We start from the raw sequence: 17723 nt of genomic DNA on the forward strand, positions 1-17723 counted from the left end.
GGAAGGCAAAATGTTCAAATGTTCACAGCCAGGCAGGCTGCCTTACATAGAACCCAGAAGCTGGGATGCTGGTCTCAAATCTCTTTGTCACAACCTCTTATATAGCCTGTTTCCCCACCAGTGCCTTGGAGAAAGTATGGTGTCTCTCTCAGTTTTCCTTCACAGCGTCTCAAATAGATGGCACTGACAAGGCTGAAGACTGAATAGACACCGACAGGCCTGGGACAGGCACTTCTGTTACATAGGACTTGGGAGAATCTTTCTTGCCTTGATAGTCAAACCAGCCACGTGTGAGGCCCTCCTAAGGGAGGTAGACCATCCTGACCTACCCACCTTCAGTTCCAGCTCCAGCTCCACTTTTTCTTCCCTTCCCTTCCCTTCCCTTCCCTTCCCTTCCCTTCCCTTCCCTTCCCTTCCCTTCCCTTCCCTTCCCTTCCCTTCCCTTCCCTTCCCTCCCCTCCCCTCCCCTCCCCTCCCCTCCCCTCCCCTCCCCTCCCCTCCCCTCCCCTCCCCTCCCCTCCCCTCCCCTCTCCACTCCCTTCCCCTCTCCACTCCCCTTCCTTCCCTTTCTCTCTCTCTCTCTCTCTCTCTCTCTCTCTCTCTCTCTCTCTCTCTCTCTCTCTCTCTCTCTCTCTCTCTCTTTCTTTTGAGACAAGGTCTCTTTATATAGCTATGGTTGTCCTGGAACTATTTCGATCAGGCTGGCTTCGAACTCATAAAGATTCACCTGTCTCTGCCTCTTTAGTTCTGGGATTAAAGTCGTGCATCCCTATGCCGGGCTCCTTGCATCCATTTTCATCTATCCATTGCTAGTTCCTCTTTTGAAAGCATTTTCACTATTAGAAATGCATCATGATCCTCTTTGTATAGATGACAAACTAGGCTTGAAAAGTTTGTGTGACTTCTTCAAAGTCATAAAACCCAGAACCTGTGCCAATTACTTCTGCGCAATTACTTTCAAAGCGACCCATCCAGGATATTTTTTCCTCCCCATGTTCTAAGGTACCCCTTGAAGTCAGAAACTAGAATATGGGCATGGAAAACTTCGACTGCGGTTTTTTGAGCCTCAGAGGCTCCGGTACCAACGTAAGCGGAAGGTGAGGGCCGCTGGCCGGAAGTGGGTTGTGGAGCGGTTGATGCAGGAGTCTGTGCATTGACTTACCCGGGGCGGCCCGGGACTGGAGTTAGGGAGCTGCCTTCGCAGGCTTCAGGTGAGTGGGCGGCCGGGGAGTACGAAGTGGCTCGGCTTGCTGCCTGCACTCTGGCCCCGCCGGGCCCGGGCCGCGCGCTCCGCCATCCCGGTTCTCCCGGGCCTGCTGCGCTTCCCCGTCGGCTGTCCTCGCGCCGCCCCGGAGCACCTCTCAGCATCACCATCTAGGGTCACCTTATCACGGCGGACTGCTGTGAGAGTGGGCAAAGGACTTTTCCGGACGGCGCTTTTAGCCCCCTGCGAGGTGGAGATCGTGTCTGCGTCTCTCACGGGGCTGTTGTGATAGCAGTCTCCCCGGTCTCTCTCTCCATTCCAGTGTGCACGTGAAACCCTAGCAAAGTGACTTAGCCTAAGGGTCTCGGTCGGCGCCTGCGAGTCGGCGTTTCTGACCAGCATCTCGCCAGCACTTTGAGCAGCGTTTGATGTAGGGCTTAGGATGGGGTGAGGCAATAGGACAAACACCCTTTCTTCATTTTAAGCAGTTTCTGGTTGTACAAACCCAACTCGGGCCAGGAGTGGTTCCCCCTTCTCTTTCTCCCCCCGGGGATAGGAAGTAATTGCTCCTTTTCTGTTAAGATCTTTTTGCTCTAACTCGGGAACTCTGGACAGGAGCCTTTATACTCGATACATTCACAATGTAGCCTTCTTCTCAGAGGCTACATTGCTGCTCACTCGGTGTAGGCATCTGGGCATTGCTTCATCCTGTGACGCTCAAATCTAGATACTCTAACGTCAGAGAGAACTGGTATTTTGTGCTCATGTTTTCTGCACTTTGCCCACACTGAGGACTCAGAACAGTGCCTTTGTTTTTTGTTTGTTTGGTTGGTTTTTCGAGACAGGGTTTCTCTGTGTAGCCCTGGCTGTCCTGGAACTCACTCTGTAGACCAGGCTGGCCTCGAACTCAGAAATCGTACCTCTGCCTCCCGAGTGCTGGGATTAAAGGCGTAGAACAGTGCCTGGCTTAGAACAGTGCCTTTCTAGAACTAGGTTCTAAGGCTTACTGTCCTCAGTTGCCGCAGGCTAGCTCTAGGGGATTTAGTCCTGCTTGGTAGACCAAAATAAAATCTGAATTTTCATACAGCTGAGAGTTGTGCCGGACGGATGTGTCTGTGTGTCTTCCTCATTTATCTATTTATTTATTTATCTATTTGGTCCCCAACGAAGTCTTGGCATTTATCATGTAAATAAGTCAGTTTATATTTTTTATTATATGTGTATGGGTGATTTCCATTTATGCATGTCTGCACCATTTGTATGCAGTGCTGGAGGAGGCCAGACGAGGGCGTTGGATCTCCTGGGACTTGAATTAAGGTTGACTGTGAGCCACAGTGTGAGCGCTGGGAATCAAACCCCAATCCTCTGGAAGAGCAGCTAGTACTCTTAAACACTGAGCAGTCTCTCCAGCCAGTAAGTCATCTTTTCTTTTTCTTTGTTTTTTGTTTTTTGTTTTTTTTTTTCAAGTCAGGGTTTCTCTGTATAGCGCTAGCTGTCCTGGAATTTGTCTGGTAGACAAGACTGGCCTTGAACTCACAGACATCTACCTACCTCTGCCTCCCAAGTGCTGGGATTAAAAACTAGTTCTGTCACTACTCCCACCACCAGGTTTCATAAGACTCCTTTCAGGATTCTGGCCAGCCATGGTAGTGCACTCCCCCCTTCTTCTCCCCCAGTGCCACCACTCCAAGACAAGGTTTCTCACTGTAACCAGCACTGGCTGTCCTGGACTCGAACTCATGAGATCTGAGTACTGGACTAAAGGCATGCGAGACCTTGCTTGGCTGGTGGTGCCTTTTTTTTAAAAAAAAGATTTATTTATTTTATGTATATGAGTATATGTGTAGCTGTCCTCAGACACACCAGAAGAGGGCATTGGATCCCACTACAGATGGCTGTGAGTCACCATGTGGTTGCTGGGAATTGAACTCAGGACCTCTGGAAGAGCAGTCAGTGCTCTTATCTGCTGAACCATCTCTCTAGTACCATGGTGCACATTTTTTTGTTTGTTTGTTTGTTTGTTTTTGGTTTTTCGAGACAGGGTTTCTCTGTGTAGCTCTGGCTGTCCTGGAACTCACTTTGTAGACCAGGCTGGCCTCGAACTCAGAAATCCGCCTGCCTCTGCCTCCCAAGTGCTGGGATTAAAGGCGTGCGCCACCACGCCCGGCTTATGGTGCACATTTTTAATGGCAGCATTCAGGAGATAAAGGAGGCACTTCTCTGTGAGTTTGAGACCAGACAGGGCTGTGAGTAAGACCCGGTACTCTCCCTACCCCTCTAACAAAGGGAATTCTGGAGTTTCTTACTTTAAAATCTTACAAATTTGGGTGCATGTGACTGGAACTTTTGTTGAGAGTTCTCTCGTGACCATGGGTATTTACATTTCTCTCCACTTGCTTGCATTTTCTAGAATGGAGGGTGGGCTAGGTGACATATCTAACCTTAGCACACAGTGCAAGGCCTGCCTCTATGGCTAGTGTTAAGTTCTCCAACCCTGGACAAATGACTAAGTGAAGTGCCTATCTAACATATCAAAGTGGAAATGGCCATCCGGTCTCCCAGCATCTCCCAGTACCTGTTGTAGAGTTTTCCTGACTGGCAGGCTTCCCCTCCTATCCTAAACTCTCTAGCCCATACGCTGAGCTTCCCTTCTTCTGCCTTCTCTGATTTCTACATAATCTCAGCCATTTTGGCTACCATCCCTTTTACCCTTTTGCCTCTTGGTTCCTGCTCTCCTGGCCTCTTGGCTTCTGGCTCTCCTCTCCACATGGCCCAGTTTAGTTTGTTGGCCATGTTCATTCTGGACTCTTCCAGATGCCTCTGGCTGTTGTCTCCCTCATACTTACAATAAACTCCTCAACTATACCTAGGAACTGTTGGTCTTCATTGTCTTTTTTTCATTCAGCTATGTAGTTTAAGGTCCTGTCTTAAAAAAAAAAAGAAAGAGGAGGAAGGGGAAAAAAGGAAGAGGGCTGGTTTGTGCTAGATATTATTTTGTTTTGGCTTAGTTCATGGACACTTTTTTTTTGTTTTGCTTTGTTTTTTGTTTTTTTGGAGACAGGGTTTCTCTGTATAGCTCTGGCTGTCCTGAAACTCACTCTGTAGACCAGGCTGGCCTCAAACTCAGAAATCCTCCTGCCTTTGCCTCCCAAGTGCTGGGATTAAAGGCGTGCGCCACCACTGCCTGGCTCATGGACACTTATTTTGACCTACACACTTATACACTTAAACTTACCTGTCCTAGACTACTTTGGTAGGCTCTGCTCCTATGCAGAAACAAAAAGGAAGACCAACCTAGTTAATGTTCTCACTGACAGCGCAGGACCCTTACTGCCAGTTTCTAAGCTTTTACTCTGCCTCCCAAGTGTTGGGACTAAAGATGTGTATTACTATGCCTGGCTAGGTTTGGCCTTTGTCTTGTTTTCTTTTTGAGGCTGGGTCTCATATATCTTAGCCTGGCTTCAAACTTAGTATATAGTTAAGGATGGCTATGAACTCCTGCCTCCGCCTCAAAAATGCTGGGATTACAGGCATTACACAGCTCTCACACATGTATTTTGTAAATTTAATTTTTGTTGAAGTTGTGCCTGTGATTTAAATAGTTCAGTGGTGTTCATAACACTGTTAGGTTTTTCCATTTCTCCCTCCATTTTTGTTTCTTAAAGCATTTTCAATAATCTGTTCCTTGGCATCTGTTGGTTTATTTCTTTTTCTTTGAGGTTTGATTTAGTGTTGTATCAACGTGATTAAGAGACATTTTAGAGCAGCTGCTTTCATATAACACATTTCTATTGGTTGGGCAGACTTGCTTGCCTTCTTCCTGCTTTCAGGTGGTATTGGGGAGTGAACTCGGGGCCTCTGTGTGGTAGGCAACGAACAACTATTGAGTCACATCCATGGGCCTTTTTTATTGTTATTGTTTTTGTTTTTAGATTTATTTATGTGTATGAGTAATTTGCCTATATGAATGTATATGCATTACATATTCATCTGGTGCCTACAGAGGTCAGAAGAGGGCATCGGATCCTTTGGAACTGGAGTTATAGATGGTTGTGAGCTGGGAGTTGAATCCTGGTCCTCAGAAGAAGCTGCAAGATGCTCTTACAACATTGTTGTTTTGAGGCTGGGACTAAGTCACCCAGGTAGAATTTTTATTCCATTCCAGCTTCCTGAGTACCTGGGATTACAGGGATGAGCCGTCGTCGAATGGCCAGTGTTGCTCACCCCCTTCCCTACCTCTCTTAGGTTTGACTTTGAGACACATTCCTGTTTCCTTGACTGTTTTCAGCACCTCCCACCCTCTCCCCATGCCAGTTCTGTCTTTGTCTTTTTTACATACCTGTATATATTATGCATTCCACTGTGGATGACCAACCAGCTGACCTTCACCATACTACACTACTTTCATACTAGACTCCTGGCCTCCAAAGCTGAAAAATTAACTGTCCCACATCAATATAGTTTGTTCATAGTTTAGTTGGTCATTATTAAAGATTTATTGTATTAAAAATCATATACTCATCATTGACATAGGAATAGGGAATATTAATGAGCAAGGAATACAATTGATTCTTTCTGGTGTCACTTTCTGTCTTTGTTTTATTTTGATCTCTGTCTATGTGTATGTGAGTGAGTGCTGTGTGTGAGTGTGCTCTCAAAGGCCAGGGTGTTACCTTCCTGGGAGGTACAGTTACCGTTGTTCCTAAGCTGAGCTGACTCAGGGCCTTCGGAAAAGCAGGAAGTTTACTTAATCACGGAGCCACCTATTCAGCCCCTCCATCCCTTTTATCTTTTTTTTTTTTTTTTTTTTTTTTTTTTTTTTTTTTTTTTTGGTTTTTTCGAGACAGGGTTTCTCTGTGTAGCCCTGGCTGTCCTGGCACTCACTTTGTAGACCAGGCTGGCCTCGAACTCAGAAATCCGCCTGCCTCTGCCTCCCGAGTGCTGGGATTAAAGGCGTGCGCCACCACGCCCGGCTCCCCCTTTTATCTTTTTAAAATTGAAAACAAGATCTCATTATAACCAATATTGGCTTCAAACTCATGGCCTTCCTGCTTCAGTCTCTTCGGTGCTGGGATTATAAGTACCACTGCACCTGGAGTGTATGTGTACACCTGGCAATAGTTTTTGTTAATGTTATTATTGCCTTATTTGCCTGTCCATCCCTAGATTATCCATTAGAAGTTTGTCAGTTTTGTTATTTTGGAAAAAGTTTCTCTGTTTAGTTTAGGCTGGCCTTGAACATGTGTTGATCTTCCTGCTCCAGTCTGAAAAGTATTGAGGTTAGAGGTATAGATAGGTAAGTGCCACCTCGACTAATTTAAAACCAACTCGCCCTCCCTCCTGAGACAGGGTCTTATTCTTAGCACTGGCTAGTCTGCAGTTTGCTGTGTTGACTAGTCTGGCTTCAAATTCACGTTGATCTACCTGCCTCTATCTCACCAGTGCATTAAAGGCATGTGCTACTATGCCCAACACATAGAAACTTAATTTTTCTTTTTTAAAATTTCCTTTAGGTTTATTTTATTTTACATATATAAATGTTTTGCCTACATATATGTATGTGTACCATGGACATGCCTGGTACCCTTATCCTTCCCCTGGAACTAGAATTGTTAGTCATGTGGGTGCTGGGAAATGAGCTTGGGTCCTCTGCAAGAAAGAGCAAGTGCTCTTAGCCACTGAGCCATCTTCCAGCTCCTAAAACTATTTGTTAATTTTTGTTTTTTTAAAGATTTATTTATTTAATGTATATATGAGTACACTATAGCTGTACAGATGGTTGTGAACCTTCATGTGGTTGTTGGGTATTGAATTTAGAACCTCTGCTCGCTCTGGTCAATCCTACTCGCTCCTACTCTCTCTGGCCCAAAGATTTATTTAAATAAGTACACTGTAACTATCTTCAGACAAGCCAGAAAAGGGCATCAGATCTCATTAGGTGTGGTTGTGAGCCACCATGTGGTTGCTGGGATTTGAACTTAGGACCTTTGGAAGAGCACTGAGCCATCTCTCCAGCCCCTGAATTTTCTTTCTTTCTTTCTTTCTTTTTTTTTTTTTTTTTTTTTTTTTTTTTTTTTGGAGACTGGGTTATCCTGGAACTTATACTCTGTAAGCCAGCCTGGCATTGAACTCAAAGATTGCCTGTTTCCCAAGTGCTGGGTTTAAAGGTGTGTGCCACCTTTACTCTTTTTTAGATTTATTTCATGTGTCTACATGTTTTGCCTGCATGTATGTCTGTGTACCATTGTTACACAGAGCTGAGAAGAGGACATTAGATCCCCTGAAACTGGAATTACAGATGGAAATGCAAGCTACCATGTAGATGCTGGGAATCAACTCAGGTCTGTATCCCCAGTCCCTCAACCCCTAAAATTCTTTAATTTTTCCATCTCATACATCTGCCAACTTTTAGGTCTTTTGGTTGTGGTACTCTTTGTTTTGATTGTAGAATATCCTGAAGATCCATTCTTTCATACAGATGTCAGTTCTTGCGTCTTCTCTTTATTCTGTATAAGTAGGGTGAATTGACTATAGTGATAACTAGAATACTAGAATTAGGTAGATAGGAGATGCTCTTGCGTTGACCTGGTATTAATACTCCAGCTCCTGGCGTCTGGAAAGTGTGGACGAAGTAGCTTCTTGAGCCCTCCCCTCAAGTCTGGACCTGAGCTTCCTGAATGGTGTTGCTGTCTCTCTAGCTATCAGTACTGTGTGTGGCCTTGGCAGTCTTTGGAATCAAGCTCCACTCAGCCCAGTGCCTCTGTACCATGTGAAAGATTTCTTTTTTTCCTTGTGAGAAATTTCTTAATCTTGTAAAGTCTCTTCCCTCATAACTGATACAGAAATAATAAACCTACCTTACAGAAGGGTTGTTAGAATAAGACTTAAGGCAGGGTGTAGTGGAATTAAAAGCATTTAATTCCAGCACTAGGGAAACAGACAGGTGCATCTCTCCAAGTTTTAGGCCTGTTAGGGCTACATATGGGACCCTGTCTCAAAAAACTAAAGGGGGATTGGGGATTGGGGTCTAGGTTGGTGCATAAATAGTTCATTTAGGACTTTGAGCCTCGAATGGAGACTAACCAGAGGAGAGGAGGGAACAAGAAAGGGTAATGGTGGGGAGATAGACAGATTGTATGTTGTCTCTTGTGTAGAATCTAGACTATACATAACAATCGAGGTGATGCTTGGGCGATAGCTCAGTGAGTTAAGTGCTTGACCCATAAGCTTAAGGGCCCAGTTTGTATCCCCAGAACCTTCACATAAAAACCTGGATATGATGTGTCATGTGCCTGTATTCCTAGCCCTCCTGGGAGGTGGAGGCAGGAGGATCTCCAGGCTCATTGGCCAGTCTGCCCAGTTGTGACCTTCAGGTTCAGTGACAATCCTGCACAGAGGAGGATACCAGGCTGTCCTCTTGTCTCCACGCGTGTACAACACACAGGAGTAAAGCAGAAGAGGGCAAGAGGATAATGGAGGGGTGTGAATACGAGCAGTGTATAAAGATGTGCGTGTACAAACATGGTATAAATAAAACCCTTTGTCTAGGGTCATTGAGGGTGGCATAAAGGCACTTGTCACCAATCCTGGCAACTTTAGTTCAACCCTTTGGACCCACGTGGGGGATGAACAGAACTGATTCCTGCGTGTTGTCTTCTGACCTTCACATGTATGCTATGGTATATGTATCTCCACAGTCAGACACAACACATATACATTAAGTAAATAATTGTAAAAAATAATTATTTTTAGAAAATGTAAAAACCTACTGTTCACTAATAAATTTTAATTAGGAAAAGAAAAAGATATTATCTTCCATCTTAGAACTTAATCTGCCTAGTTGGCTGTTTTCTTTTGAGGCAGGGTCTTATGTAGCTTCAGCCTTCTATTTATTTTCCGTTTCTGAGTGTTTTGTTTGCATGTATGTCTGTCCACAGTGCCTATAGAGACCAGAAGAGGGTGTTGGCTCCCAGGACTGGGATCATAGATGGTCATAAGCCACCATGTGGGTGCTGGGAATTGAACCTCAAATCTCTGGCAGTGCAGCCAGTGCGCTTAAGTGATGAGCCAATCTCTCCAACATAGCTTGCTTTTTTTGTTTTTTTGTTTGTTTTTTATTGTTTGTTTGTTTTTCAAGACAGGGTTTCTCTGTATAGTTCTGGCTGTCCTGGAACTCACTCTGTAGACCAGGCTGGCCTCAAACTCAGAAATCTGCCTGCCTCTGCCTCCCGAGTGCTGGGATTAAAGGCGTGCACCACCACTGCCCTGCATAGCTTTCTTTTTTTAAGATAAAGTCTCAGCATGAAGTCATAAGCCTGAACTACGTGGCTATGTTTGCTTCAACTCATAGAGCTTTTGCTTTACCTCCTGAGTGCTGAGTGTGTATCGCCGTAGCCAGCAGAGAGGTGATTTCCTTTGCTTGCTGCTGCTGCTGCTGCTTCTTCCTCCTCCTCCTCCTCCTCCTCCTCCTCCTCCTCCTCCTCCTCCTCTTCTTCTTCTTCTTCTTCTTCTTCTTCTTCTTCTTCTTCTTCTTCTTCTTCTTCTTCTTCTCTCTCTCTCTCTCTCTCTCTCTCTCTCTCTCTCTCTCCCTCTCTCCCTCTCTCCCTCTCTCCCTCTCTCCCTCTCTCCCTCTCTCCCTCTCTCCCTCTCTCCCTCTCTCCCTCTCTCCCTCTCTCCCTCTCTCCCTCTCTCCCTGTCCCTGTCCCTGTCCCTAAGACAAGGTCTCTTTATATAGCTCTGGCTGTCTTAGAATTCTATGTAGACCAGGCCAGCCTTGAACTCACAGAGATCTACCTGTCTCTACCATCCAAGTGCTAAGGTTAAAGGTTTGCACCATCATGCCTGGTTTATAAAGGTAATTTAAAAAATGTTTTCTAGACTATTACTTTTATGTGTATGACTGTTTTGCCTGAATGTGTGTGTATGTACTGTATACATGCCTAGTGCCCACAGAAGCAAGAAGAGGGCATAGATTCCCTTGAACAAACAAACAAACAAAACCCCTGAAAAACCAAGAAGACAAAAACAAACAAACAAACAAAGCCACCTAAAAATGACTGACTATGAACTAGAGCACATGCCTACATTAGCGGGTGGAAACCAGAAGATGATGAGCTCAAGACCGGTGTGGATTTTATGAAACTCTGCCTGAAAAAGGCCAATACAGACAAACAGAAATGATGACAGAGGCAGTCTGTTTAACAGTAAACAGAGGGTTTTTTATTTATTGATGCACTCTTTCATATTGATAGTTTTCATCACAACTAACTAGTGGTCTGTAGCATGGGACTGTGAACTTTTTCTATAAAGAGCTAGATAAGAAACACTATGTTTTCAGGCATGTCATTTCTGAAATAGTTACTCAGTTCTGTTGGGAAAGCCAGCACAGACATTAGATGTGTCTAGATAAAATGTACTTAAGAAACCAGGTACAGGGCGCAGTTTGGGCCCCAGGATGTAGTTTGTGATCACCTGAACAGTTGAAGCTGGCCAGGTAAAACACCAGGTGTAGCACCAGGCATGGTAGTCACCTTTCATCCCAGCATTAGGGAGGTGGAGGCAGATGGATCTCTATGAGTTCATGCAAAGTTCAGCATAGTCTACCTAGTGAGTGTCAGGGCCACATACTGAGATACTGTCTCAAAAAAAAGGATCCCAGTGTATAACGATTTACTGTGAAATTGGAACATCCGTCCCTATAACCTAGAGAAAGAAGCTTGGTAGGTAAAACAAAGCCTTTTGGCCTGTCATGCAATCATGACTCTTTATGGACTCTGGGAAGAAGAGGTCAAACGTGGAGTTAGAAAGACACTTCAGGGGCTAGAGAGATGGCTCAGCAGTTAAGAGGATTGGGTGTTCTCCCAGAGATCCTAAGTTCAATTCTCACCAACCACATGGTGGCTCACAATCATCTGTAATAGGATCCGATGCCTTCTTCTTGTGTTAAATAAATACATCTTTTTTGTTTTGTTTTGTTTTGTTTTGTTCTGAGACAGGGTTTCTCTGTGTACACTGCTACACTAGAATTCACTCTGTAGACCAGGCTGGCCTCGAACTCAATAAATCTTAAAAATAAGAAAAAATAGACCTTTGAGAAGCAGAAGGTCACTCATGGATATTTCGTAGCAACAACCTTCTATGGTCTGTCCATTCATTGACCACTCATATCTCCTTGGGATTTGCAAGTATGTATGGGGGCGGGGGATTAGGGGGTAGAAGTATGAGCAATGAAAAAAAAATGGTCTGGAGAGATGTCTCAGTGCACTTAAGAGCACTTGTTACTTTTACAAAGAACATAGTTCAGTTCCCAGCACCCATGTGGTAGCTAACACGAGACTCCAGTTGCAGAGGATCCAACACCTTGGCTCCATGGTACTGCACACACATGTGGCCTAGACATACAAGTAGGCCAAGCACCCATGTAACATAACAGGAAAAAGTAAGATTTTTGCTATTGTTTTGGTTTTTTGGTTGGTTTGTTTTTGAAACAAGGCTTCACTGTGTAGACCAGGCTGGTGAGAAATTCAGAGATATGCCTGCCTCTGCTTCCTGAGTACTGGGATCAAAGTCATGTGTCACCACACTCGGTAGGAAAATAAATCTTGTTTTAAAAAGAGGAGGAGGAGGAGTATGGGAAAGTCATTTGTATGGGCTGCTCATTATTTTCCATGAGAGGAAATGGAAATTGTACTGCTTCCAGCCAAGTGAGGACATAATTAGTTCTGACTCATTGGCATGGCATCATCACATTCTGCCTCCTCCAGGGGAGATGTGCCTTGCCCTGGGCTTGTTAGCAGCACAGTCATGTGAGCTGGCATTGCTAGTCATTGAAGCATGGGGTTGAGTAGGCTTTTTTTCTGCCTTTGTACGCATCAGCAGTAAACGGGCTTCTGAACTTTGCTTCCCACCCACCACCACCATGTACAGCTTTCTGAGTATGCTTCCCAGCTCCTGACTGTTTGCACTAGTGATGCAAGCTCTGTTATTGGCATCTGGAAGCTGGGTGTGGTGGTACCCACCTGTAATGCCAGCAATTTTTTTATTTTTCCGAGACAGGGTTTCTCTGTTTAGCCCTGGCTTTTCCTGGAACTCACTTTGTAGACCAGGCTGGCCTTGAACTCAGAAATCCGCCTGCCTCTGCCTCTTGAGTGCTGGGACTAAAGTCATGTGCCACCATGCCTGGCAATGCCAGCATTTTTTAAGTAGATGGAGGCAAGAATATCCTGACTGAGGCCAGCCTAAGCTATATAAAGACTACCCAGGAAACAAAGCAGCCTGAAAAGGACAGGTGGCCTTTCCTAAGAGGACTAGCAGTGAAAATGACAGGAGTCTATAAGTTTGTACTGTGAGAACTGGGAAGGTTACTGTGGTTATAACTAATTAAAGCTTACACCCAGTTTAAAGCACACTAAGGGTCGGGAGAGATGGCCCCGCCTTCTGAAAGGCTGAGATTATAGTCCTCCATCATGCCAGCATTAAAGGTCTTTTCCCAAAGCAGCACCTGGATTTTAATTGCTCTTGTGTTTTTATATTCTCCAAAAATGAAAGTTTTTGTTATTTATATTTGTTGGCTATTTTTAATTTCTGATTCTTCTTACTGTAAAGAGTCATTTCAGAGTTAGATATCTTCTGCTTAGTTCTATCATTCACACTTCTACTCTTGCATAATCCTTTCTGAACCTCCCAGATTTTCATTTTGAAACCTAACCTAAGCCAGACATGATGATGTGTATCTTTAATCTTAGCACTTGAGAGACCGAGACAGGAATATCTCTGTGAGTTTGAGGCCAGCCTGATCTACAAAGTGAGTTCTCTATAGAGGCCAGGCAACGATACACAGTGAGACCCTGTTTCATAGAAAAAAATAAATGGACCTAGAGGAATAGAATCACGAAATGCCTGTGTTGTGAGCTGGAGAGACAGCTCAGCAGCTAAGAGTACAAGCTGCTCTTCCAGAGGTCCTGGGTTCAATTCCCATTGCCCATATGGTGGCTCACAGTGGTCTATTACTGTAGTCCCATTGGATCTGATGCCCTTTTCTGGTATGCAAAACGCTCATACACATTAAATAAACAAACAAACCCACCTATACGCAAATATATAAATAAATAGGCGGAAAAGCCTTAAAATATATATTACCCACGCTTTCAGAGACCCTAAACTTAGTTTCTAGCACCCAAGTCCTGTGGCTCACAACTGCTTGTAACTCTAGCTCAGGGAATCCAACCCCCTCTTCTGACCTCCTCAGACATCAATCACACAGGTGGTACGCACACATAAATGCACGCATAAATGCAGATAGAATATCCGTACACATCAAATAAAAATAAAAAAGTTAAAAAGGCAAATCTTTTATACTATTAGCATGGCAGCTTTTATCAATTGCTTGTATTCTCCAGGGACTATGATAGAAAAAAAAAATGAGTTGCCTACTTTTAAACCCAGCTTTCTTTTGGAAATCTGTCCTTCCCTACAAGGAAGTGAATTTATATCAAGCAGCAGTCTAGAAATCACCTAATGGTGCCTTGGGTGTAAGGTTTTCTTGTTCGCAGTGCATGCAGAGTTTATCCTTCACACACTTGATGTGTTCTGGGCATTCACTAACATTAAATGCACTCAGAGTTTGTCCTTCACACTTGATGGCTTGTGCTCTGGGCATTCACTAACATTAAATGCATTTAGAGTTTGTCCTTCACACTCAATGGCTTGTGCTCTGGGCATTCACTAACACTGCACATACTTGCATGGACAGTAGTACAGTCTGCATCTTTCTCTTTTTTCTTTTGTCTTTTGAGACAGGGCTTTATAAGATAGTCTTGGCATACATCCTGTTGCCTCTACCTTATAAGTATTGGATTTAAAGGGTGTGTGCCACCACACCTGGCTGCACCTAATTCTTATAATGTGTACATTTTGTGTTATAGGTAGAAGCCACTCATTCTTCATCTACCCTTTTTTCAGTATCTGGCACCAATTCTGGCCCCATCATTTGTGGCCCATGGCTCTTGTGGTATGCCGAAGATTTACAGGCAGTTTCTGTGGAACATTTCCCTGCCCACCTCTAATGAAGCCCCATCAAACAAGGACATGTGATTTTGCTCTGACTGCCAAAACGATCAGCACAGACTCCAGAATGTCAGCCGCTCTCAAGCTATTAAAACTTTTAAAGTACAAAGCGTCTTGTAATCCTTCTGCTTACCATGCAGCCCAAAGCATGGCCTATTGGCACATGGAAAAGATCACGCAACATGGAGGACAGACTCTCCCTAAACATAATAGCTCCTGCCATCTTGCCAGAAAAGTTAAGAACGTTGGTGATACCGCCCTTCCTCAGAGAACCTTCACAACCAGCAGTGCCCACCTGGGTTTGGAATTCAACAAAGCTTCTACCCTTAATGCCAGCACACTGCATCCAGACTCATCCAGCGCTGGAAGAGGTGAAGAGGATGTAGAGGTCTTTGATTCCTTTGAAGCAACCCGAGTTTTCTTAAAGCTAAGGCCAGAGTACCAGCTTCACAGCTATAACAGAAGTGACACTCGCCAACACATATCTGCTTCAGAAGTTGAACTAATTTTGCACAAAGTCACATTCTACCAAAATAAACTCCAGCCAGAAGTCATAACTAATTATTTTTATAAGCTCAGCTCTTTGCCAGCAGAACAGAATTCTGTTTTGCTATCCAGTAACAGCTTTGCTTTGCTCTGCCAGCTGAGTGTGAAAAACATACAGCTCTTTAACACCTCCGATCTGATCAGTATTTTGAAAGCCTTTGTTGACTTAAGACTTACCCCCTCCCTGTCCATGCTAGATGTGTATGAAACCAGGTTTTGCCATCAGGTATGGGAGATGACTCTAGATCAGCTTCTCCTAGTAGCTGATCTTTGGCGGAACTTAGGCCGCAGAGTGCCTCGTTTTTTAAAAATTTTTTTTAGTTATCTTAATTTACACTGGAGAGAGCTATCTTTGTCTCAGCTGATTCACTTAATTTATATTATAGGTGAAAATCGTCAAGTACCACAGGACCTGATGCAAAAACTAGAATCACTGATCCTTAAGTATGTAGATTCAGTCAATTTAGAGGAAGTTGGTACAATCTGTTTGGGGTTTTTTAAATCAAGTAGTAGTCTCTCTGAATTTGTCATGCGGAAAATTGGAGATCTAGCTTGTGCTAACATGCAGCATCTGAGTAGCCACACCTTAGTTCATATTCTTAAAATGTTCCGCTTCACTCATGTAGATCATATAAATTTTATGAAGCAGTTTGGAGAAATTGCTCCTCAGAGAATTCCTTCCTTGGGGGTTCAGGGTGTTATGCACCTCACTCTTGCCTGCTCAGCCTTACGCATCCTGGATGAAAGAGTAATGAACGCAGTAGCTGCCTCTTTGCCTCCGAGGGTAGCACACTGTCGAAGTAAAGATGTTGCCAAAATTCTGTGGTCCTTTGGAACTCTGAATTATAAGCCACCCAACACAGAAGAATTTTATTCCAGTCTCATAAATGAAATCCACAGAAAGATGCCTGAATTCAACCAGTACCCAGAGCACCTTCTCACCTGCCTGATTGGCTTGGCATTTTCTGAATACTTTCCAGTTGAGTTCATAAATGTTGCTCTGAGCCCAGGATTTGTCAGGTTAGCTCGAGAGAGAAGTAAGTTTGAACTCACTAAGGAACTGTTTACTCTTGATGGCACAGTTGCCATCGAATGTCCAGATTACAAGGGCAACCGTCTTAATTCTCACCTTCAACAAGAAGCATCTGCAAATCTGTGGACTCTAGCAAGCAAGGATATGAGATCAAAGCCTGAATTCCTAGAAACTCTCTATTTACTTGAGACCATGTTGGGTGGCCCCCAGTACATCAAGCACCATATGATTTTGCCTCATACCCGCTCTTCTGACTTAGAGGTTCAGCTTGATGCTAACATGAAACCATTGCCCTTTAATAGTGAAGCAACACCAACTGAAGATGGAGCTCAGTTACAGTTTAAGCAAGTGGGAGTCAGCCTTACAGATGATTTGATGAATCAGTTGCTAAAGGGAAAAGCCAAGAAGTATTTCCAGGGGCAAATTGAGTTAGAGACTGGCCAGCCACCCATGGAGTTAAGAAAGAAGACAACTGTACCCTTGGTGAACCCTGGTTGCAATGGGACAGATAGATTGGGGGATGTGGGGATGGTTGGCTTGTGCCCTCTAGCCCACATGCAGCCCCCACTAGTGAAGCTAGCTATCCAGTTCACAAACAAGAACCAATACTGCTATGGTTCCAGGGCTCTACTTGGATTGCACAATATGAAGAGGAGGCAGCTAGTTCAAATTGGGTACCGTGTGGTAGAATTACCCCACTGGGAATGGCTTCCACTACTAAAAAGAACTCGCTTAGAGAAGCTAGCATACCTCCATGAGAAAGTGTTCACCTCGGCTCTCTGAAGGGCACTCATGGACATTTATCCTCATAAAAGGAATAGGTGCATACCTTCTACCTGTAAGTTGAGCATCCTTAACCAGAAAATCAGAGTCAAATATTCAAAAATCTGGAAGTGAGTACTGACAGGTGTCAGATCAAGGATATTCAAGTGGTAGGTAGTCTATGTAGATACCCTGGACTTCAAATCTCAAACACCTCTAGTCTCAAGTATTTGATACAGGGATTCTCAGCCTGTCCTCCAAGTAATTATAAGAGCCACAGTGTGGGTGGATAATAACCATCTGTGGAGTAGCCATGGGTGCAGGTCCTATAGCAGTTATATATTACGACAGGTTTTGTCTCACCCTGGTTGTACTCTAGTTGGTATGTTTTGCTCAGAATAAATAAGCATCTTCAAAATGACGTTGATCCACAAAGTCTTACTGCATTTTTTTTTCTGTTTCTGTTAGTCTTAGCCTTGTTACAATTATTTTGAGGGGGTGGTTTTGTTTTTTAAATAACTATTATGTGTGTGCTGGGAACTAAACTTGGGTTTTCTGCAAGAGTAGTAAGCGCTCTTAACCACTGAGCTTACCATCAGCAGCATCATAAAACTAGACCCAGAAGAATATAGCCCAGTGTTGTGGTACAAAGCCTTCAATCGCAGCACTCAGGAGGTTGATAGGTGGATCTCTATCAGAAGGAGGCCAGCTTGATCTAGATAGTGAATTCAAGCCTAGTTAGGGCTACATAGTAAAGCCCTGTTCCAAAAAACAATTTTAAATAAATCAATAAAAAAGCCAAATTCATTTAATTAATGAATTCAAAACCAAAACAAACAAAACAGCCTTAGACATGGTATAGACTCACTAAGCACCTTTGTTGGAGGGCTGGAGAGACAGCTCAGCTTGTGCTGCTCTTCCAGAATGTCAGAGTTCAGCTCTCAGTATCCCCGTGGAGCTCCTGCGCCAGAGGATCCAGTGCCATCCTCTGGCCTCTGCAGGACCTGCACTCTTTCACACACACTGTTTAAAGTGCTGGTTGGGTCACTGCTTCCCAAATAGGACAAGTAGCTCAGATGAAGGAAATGTGTTAACTCTTAGGTTGTGAAGTCC

At 44.1% G+C, this 17723-nt stretch overlaps 2 protein-coding genes across 8 annotated transcripts in view; both read left to right on the forward strand.

The window, feature by feature from the left end:
* The first annotated feature begins 1102 nt into the window (after positions 1–1102).
* On the forward strand, positions 1103–17031 carry Fastkd5 (FAST kinase domains 5). 5 transcript variants are annotated; one of them, XM_021152700.3, is made up of 2 exons: positions 1103–1211; positions 14165–17031. In XM_021152700.3, exon 2 carries the CDS (start codon positions 14202–14204, stop codon positions 16629–16631), a length of 2430 nt encoding a protein of 809 aa, XP_021008359.1. In that variant the 5' UTR covers positions 1103–1211; positions 14165–14201; the 3' UTR covers positions 16632–17031. The 5 variants fall into 5 exon arrangements, with proteins under 5 accessions (XP_021008359.1, XP_021008363.1, XP_085690262.1 ...); XM_021152704.3 differs by having other exon boundaries at positions 1134–1211; positions 14128–17031; XM_085834136.1 differs by lacking the exon at positions 1103–1211 and adding an exon at positions 2505–2617.
* Positions 1104–17723, forward strand: part of Ubox5 (U-box domain containing 5) — a 40311-nt gene continuing 23691 nt past the window's right edge. The window contains exon 1 of one of the 3 annotated variants that reach the window (XM_021152707.2): positions 1104–1211. The gene's annotated coding sequence lies outside the window, so the exon portion shown is untranslated. Of the gene's footprint in view, positions 1212–2505; positions 2618–7470; positions 7546–17723 lie in introns of those variants that run through there. The other 2 variants (XM_085834154.1, XM_029474100.2) reach the window with 2 other exon arrangements.

This window comes from Mus caroli, unplaced genomic scaffold (genome assembly GCF_978045245.1).
Source record: "Mus caroli unplaced genomic scaffold, Mus_caroli_1 scaffold_2, whole genome shotgun sequence".
In the NCBI taxonomy this organism is placed as follows: domain Eukaryota; kingdom Metazoa; phylum Chordata; class Mammalia; order Rodentia; family Muridae; genus Mus; species Mus caroli.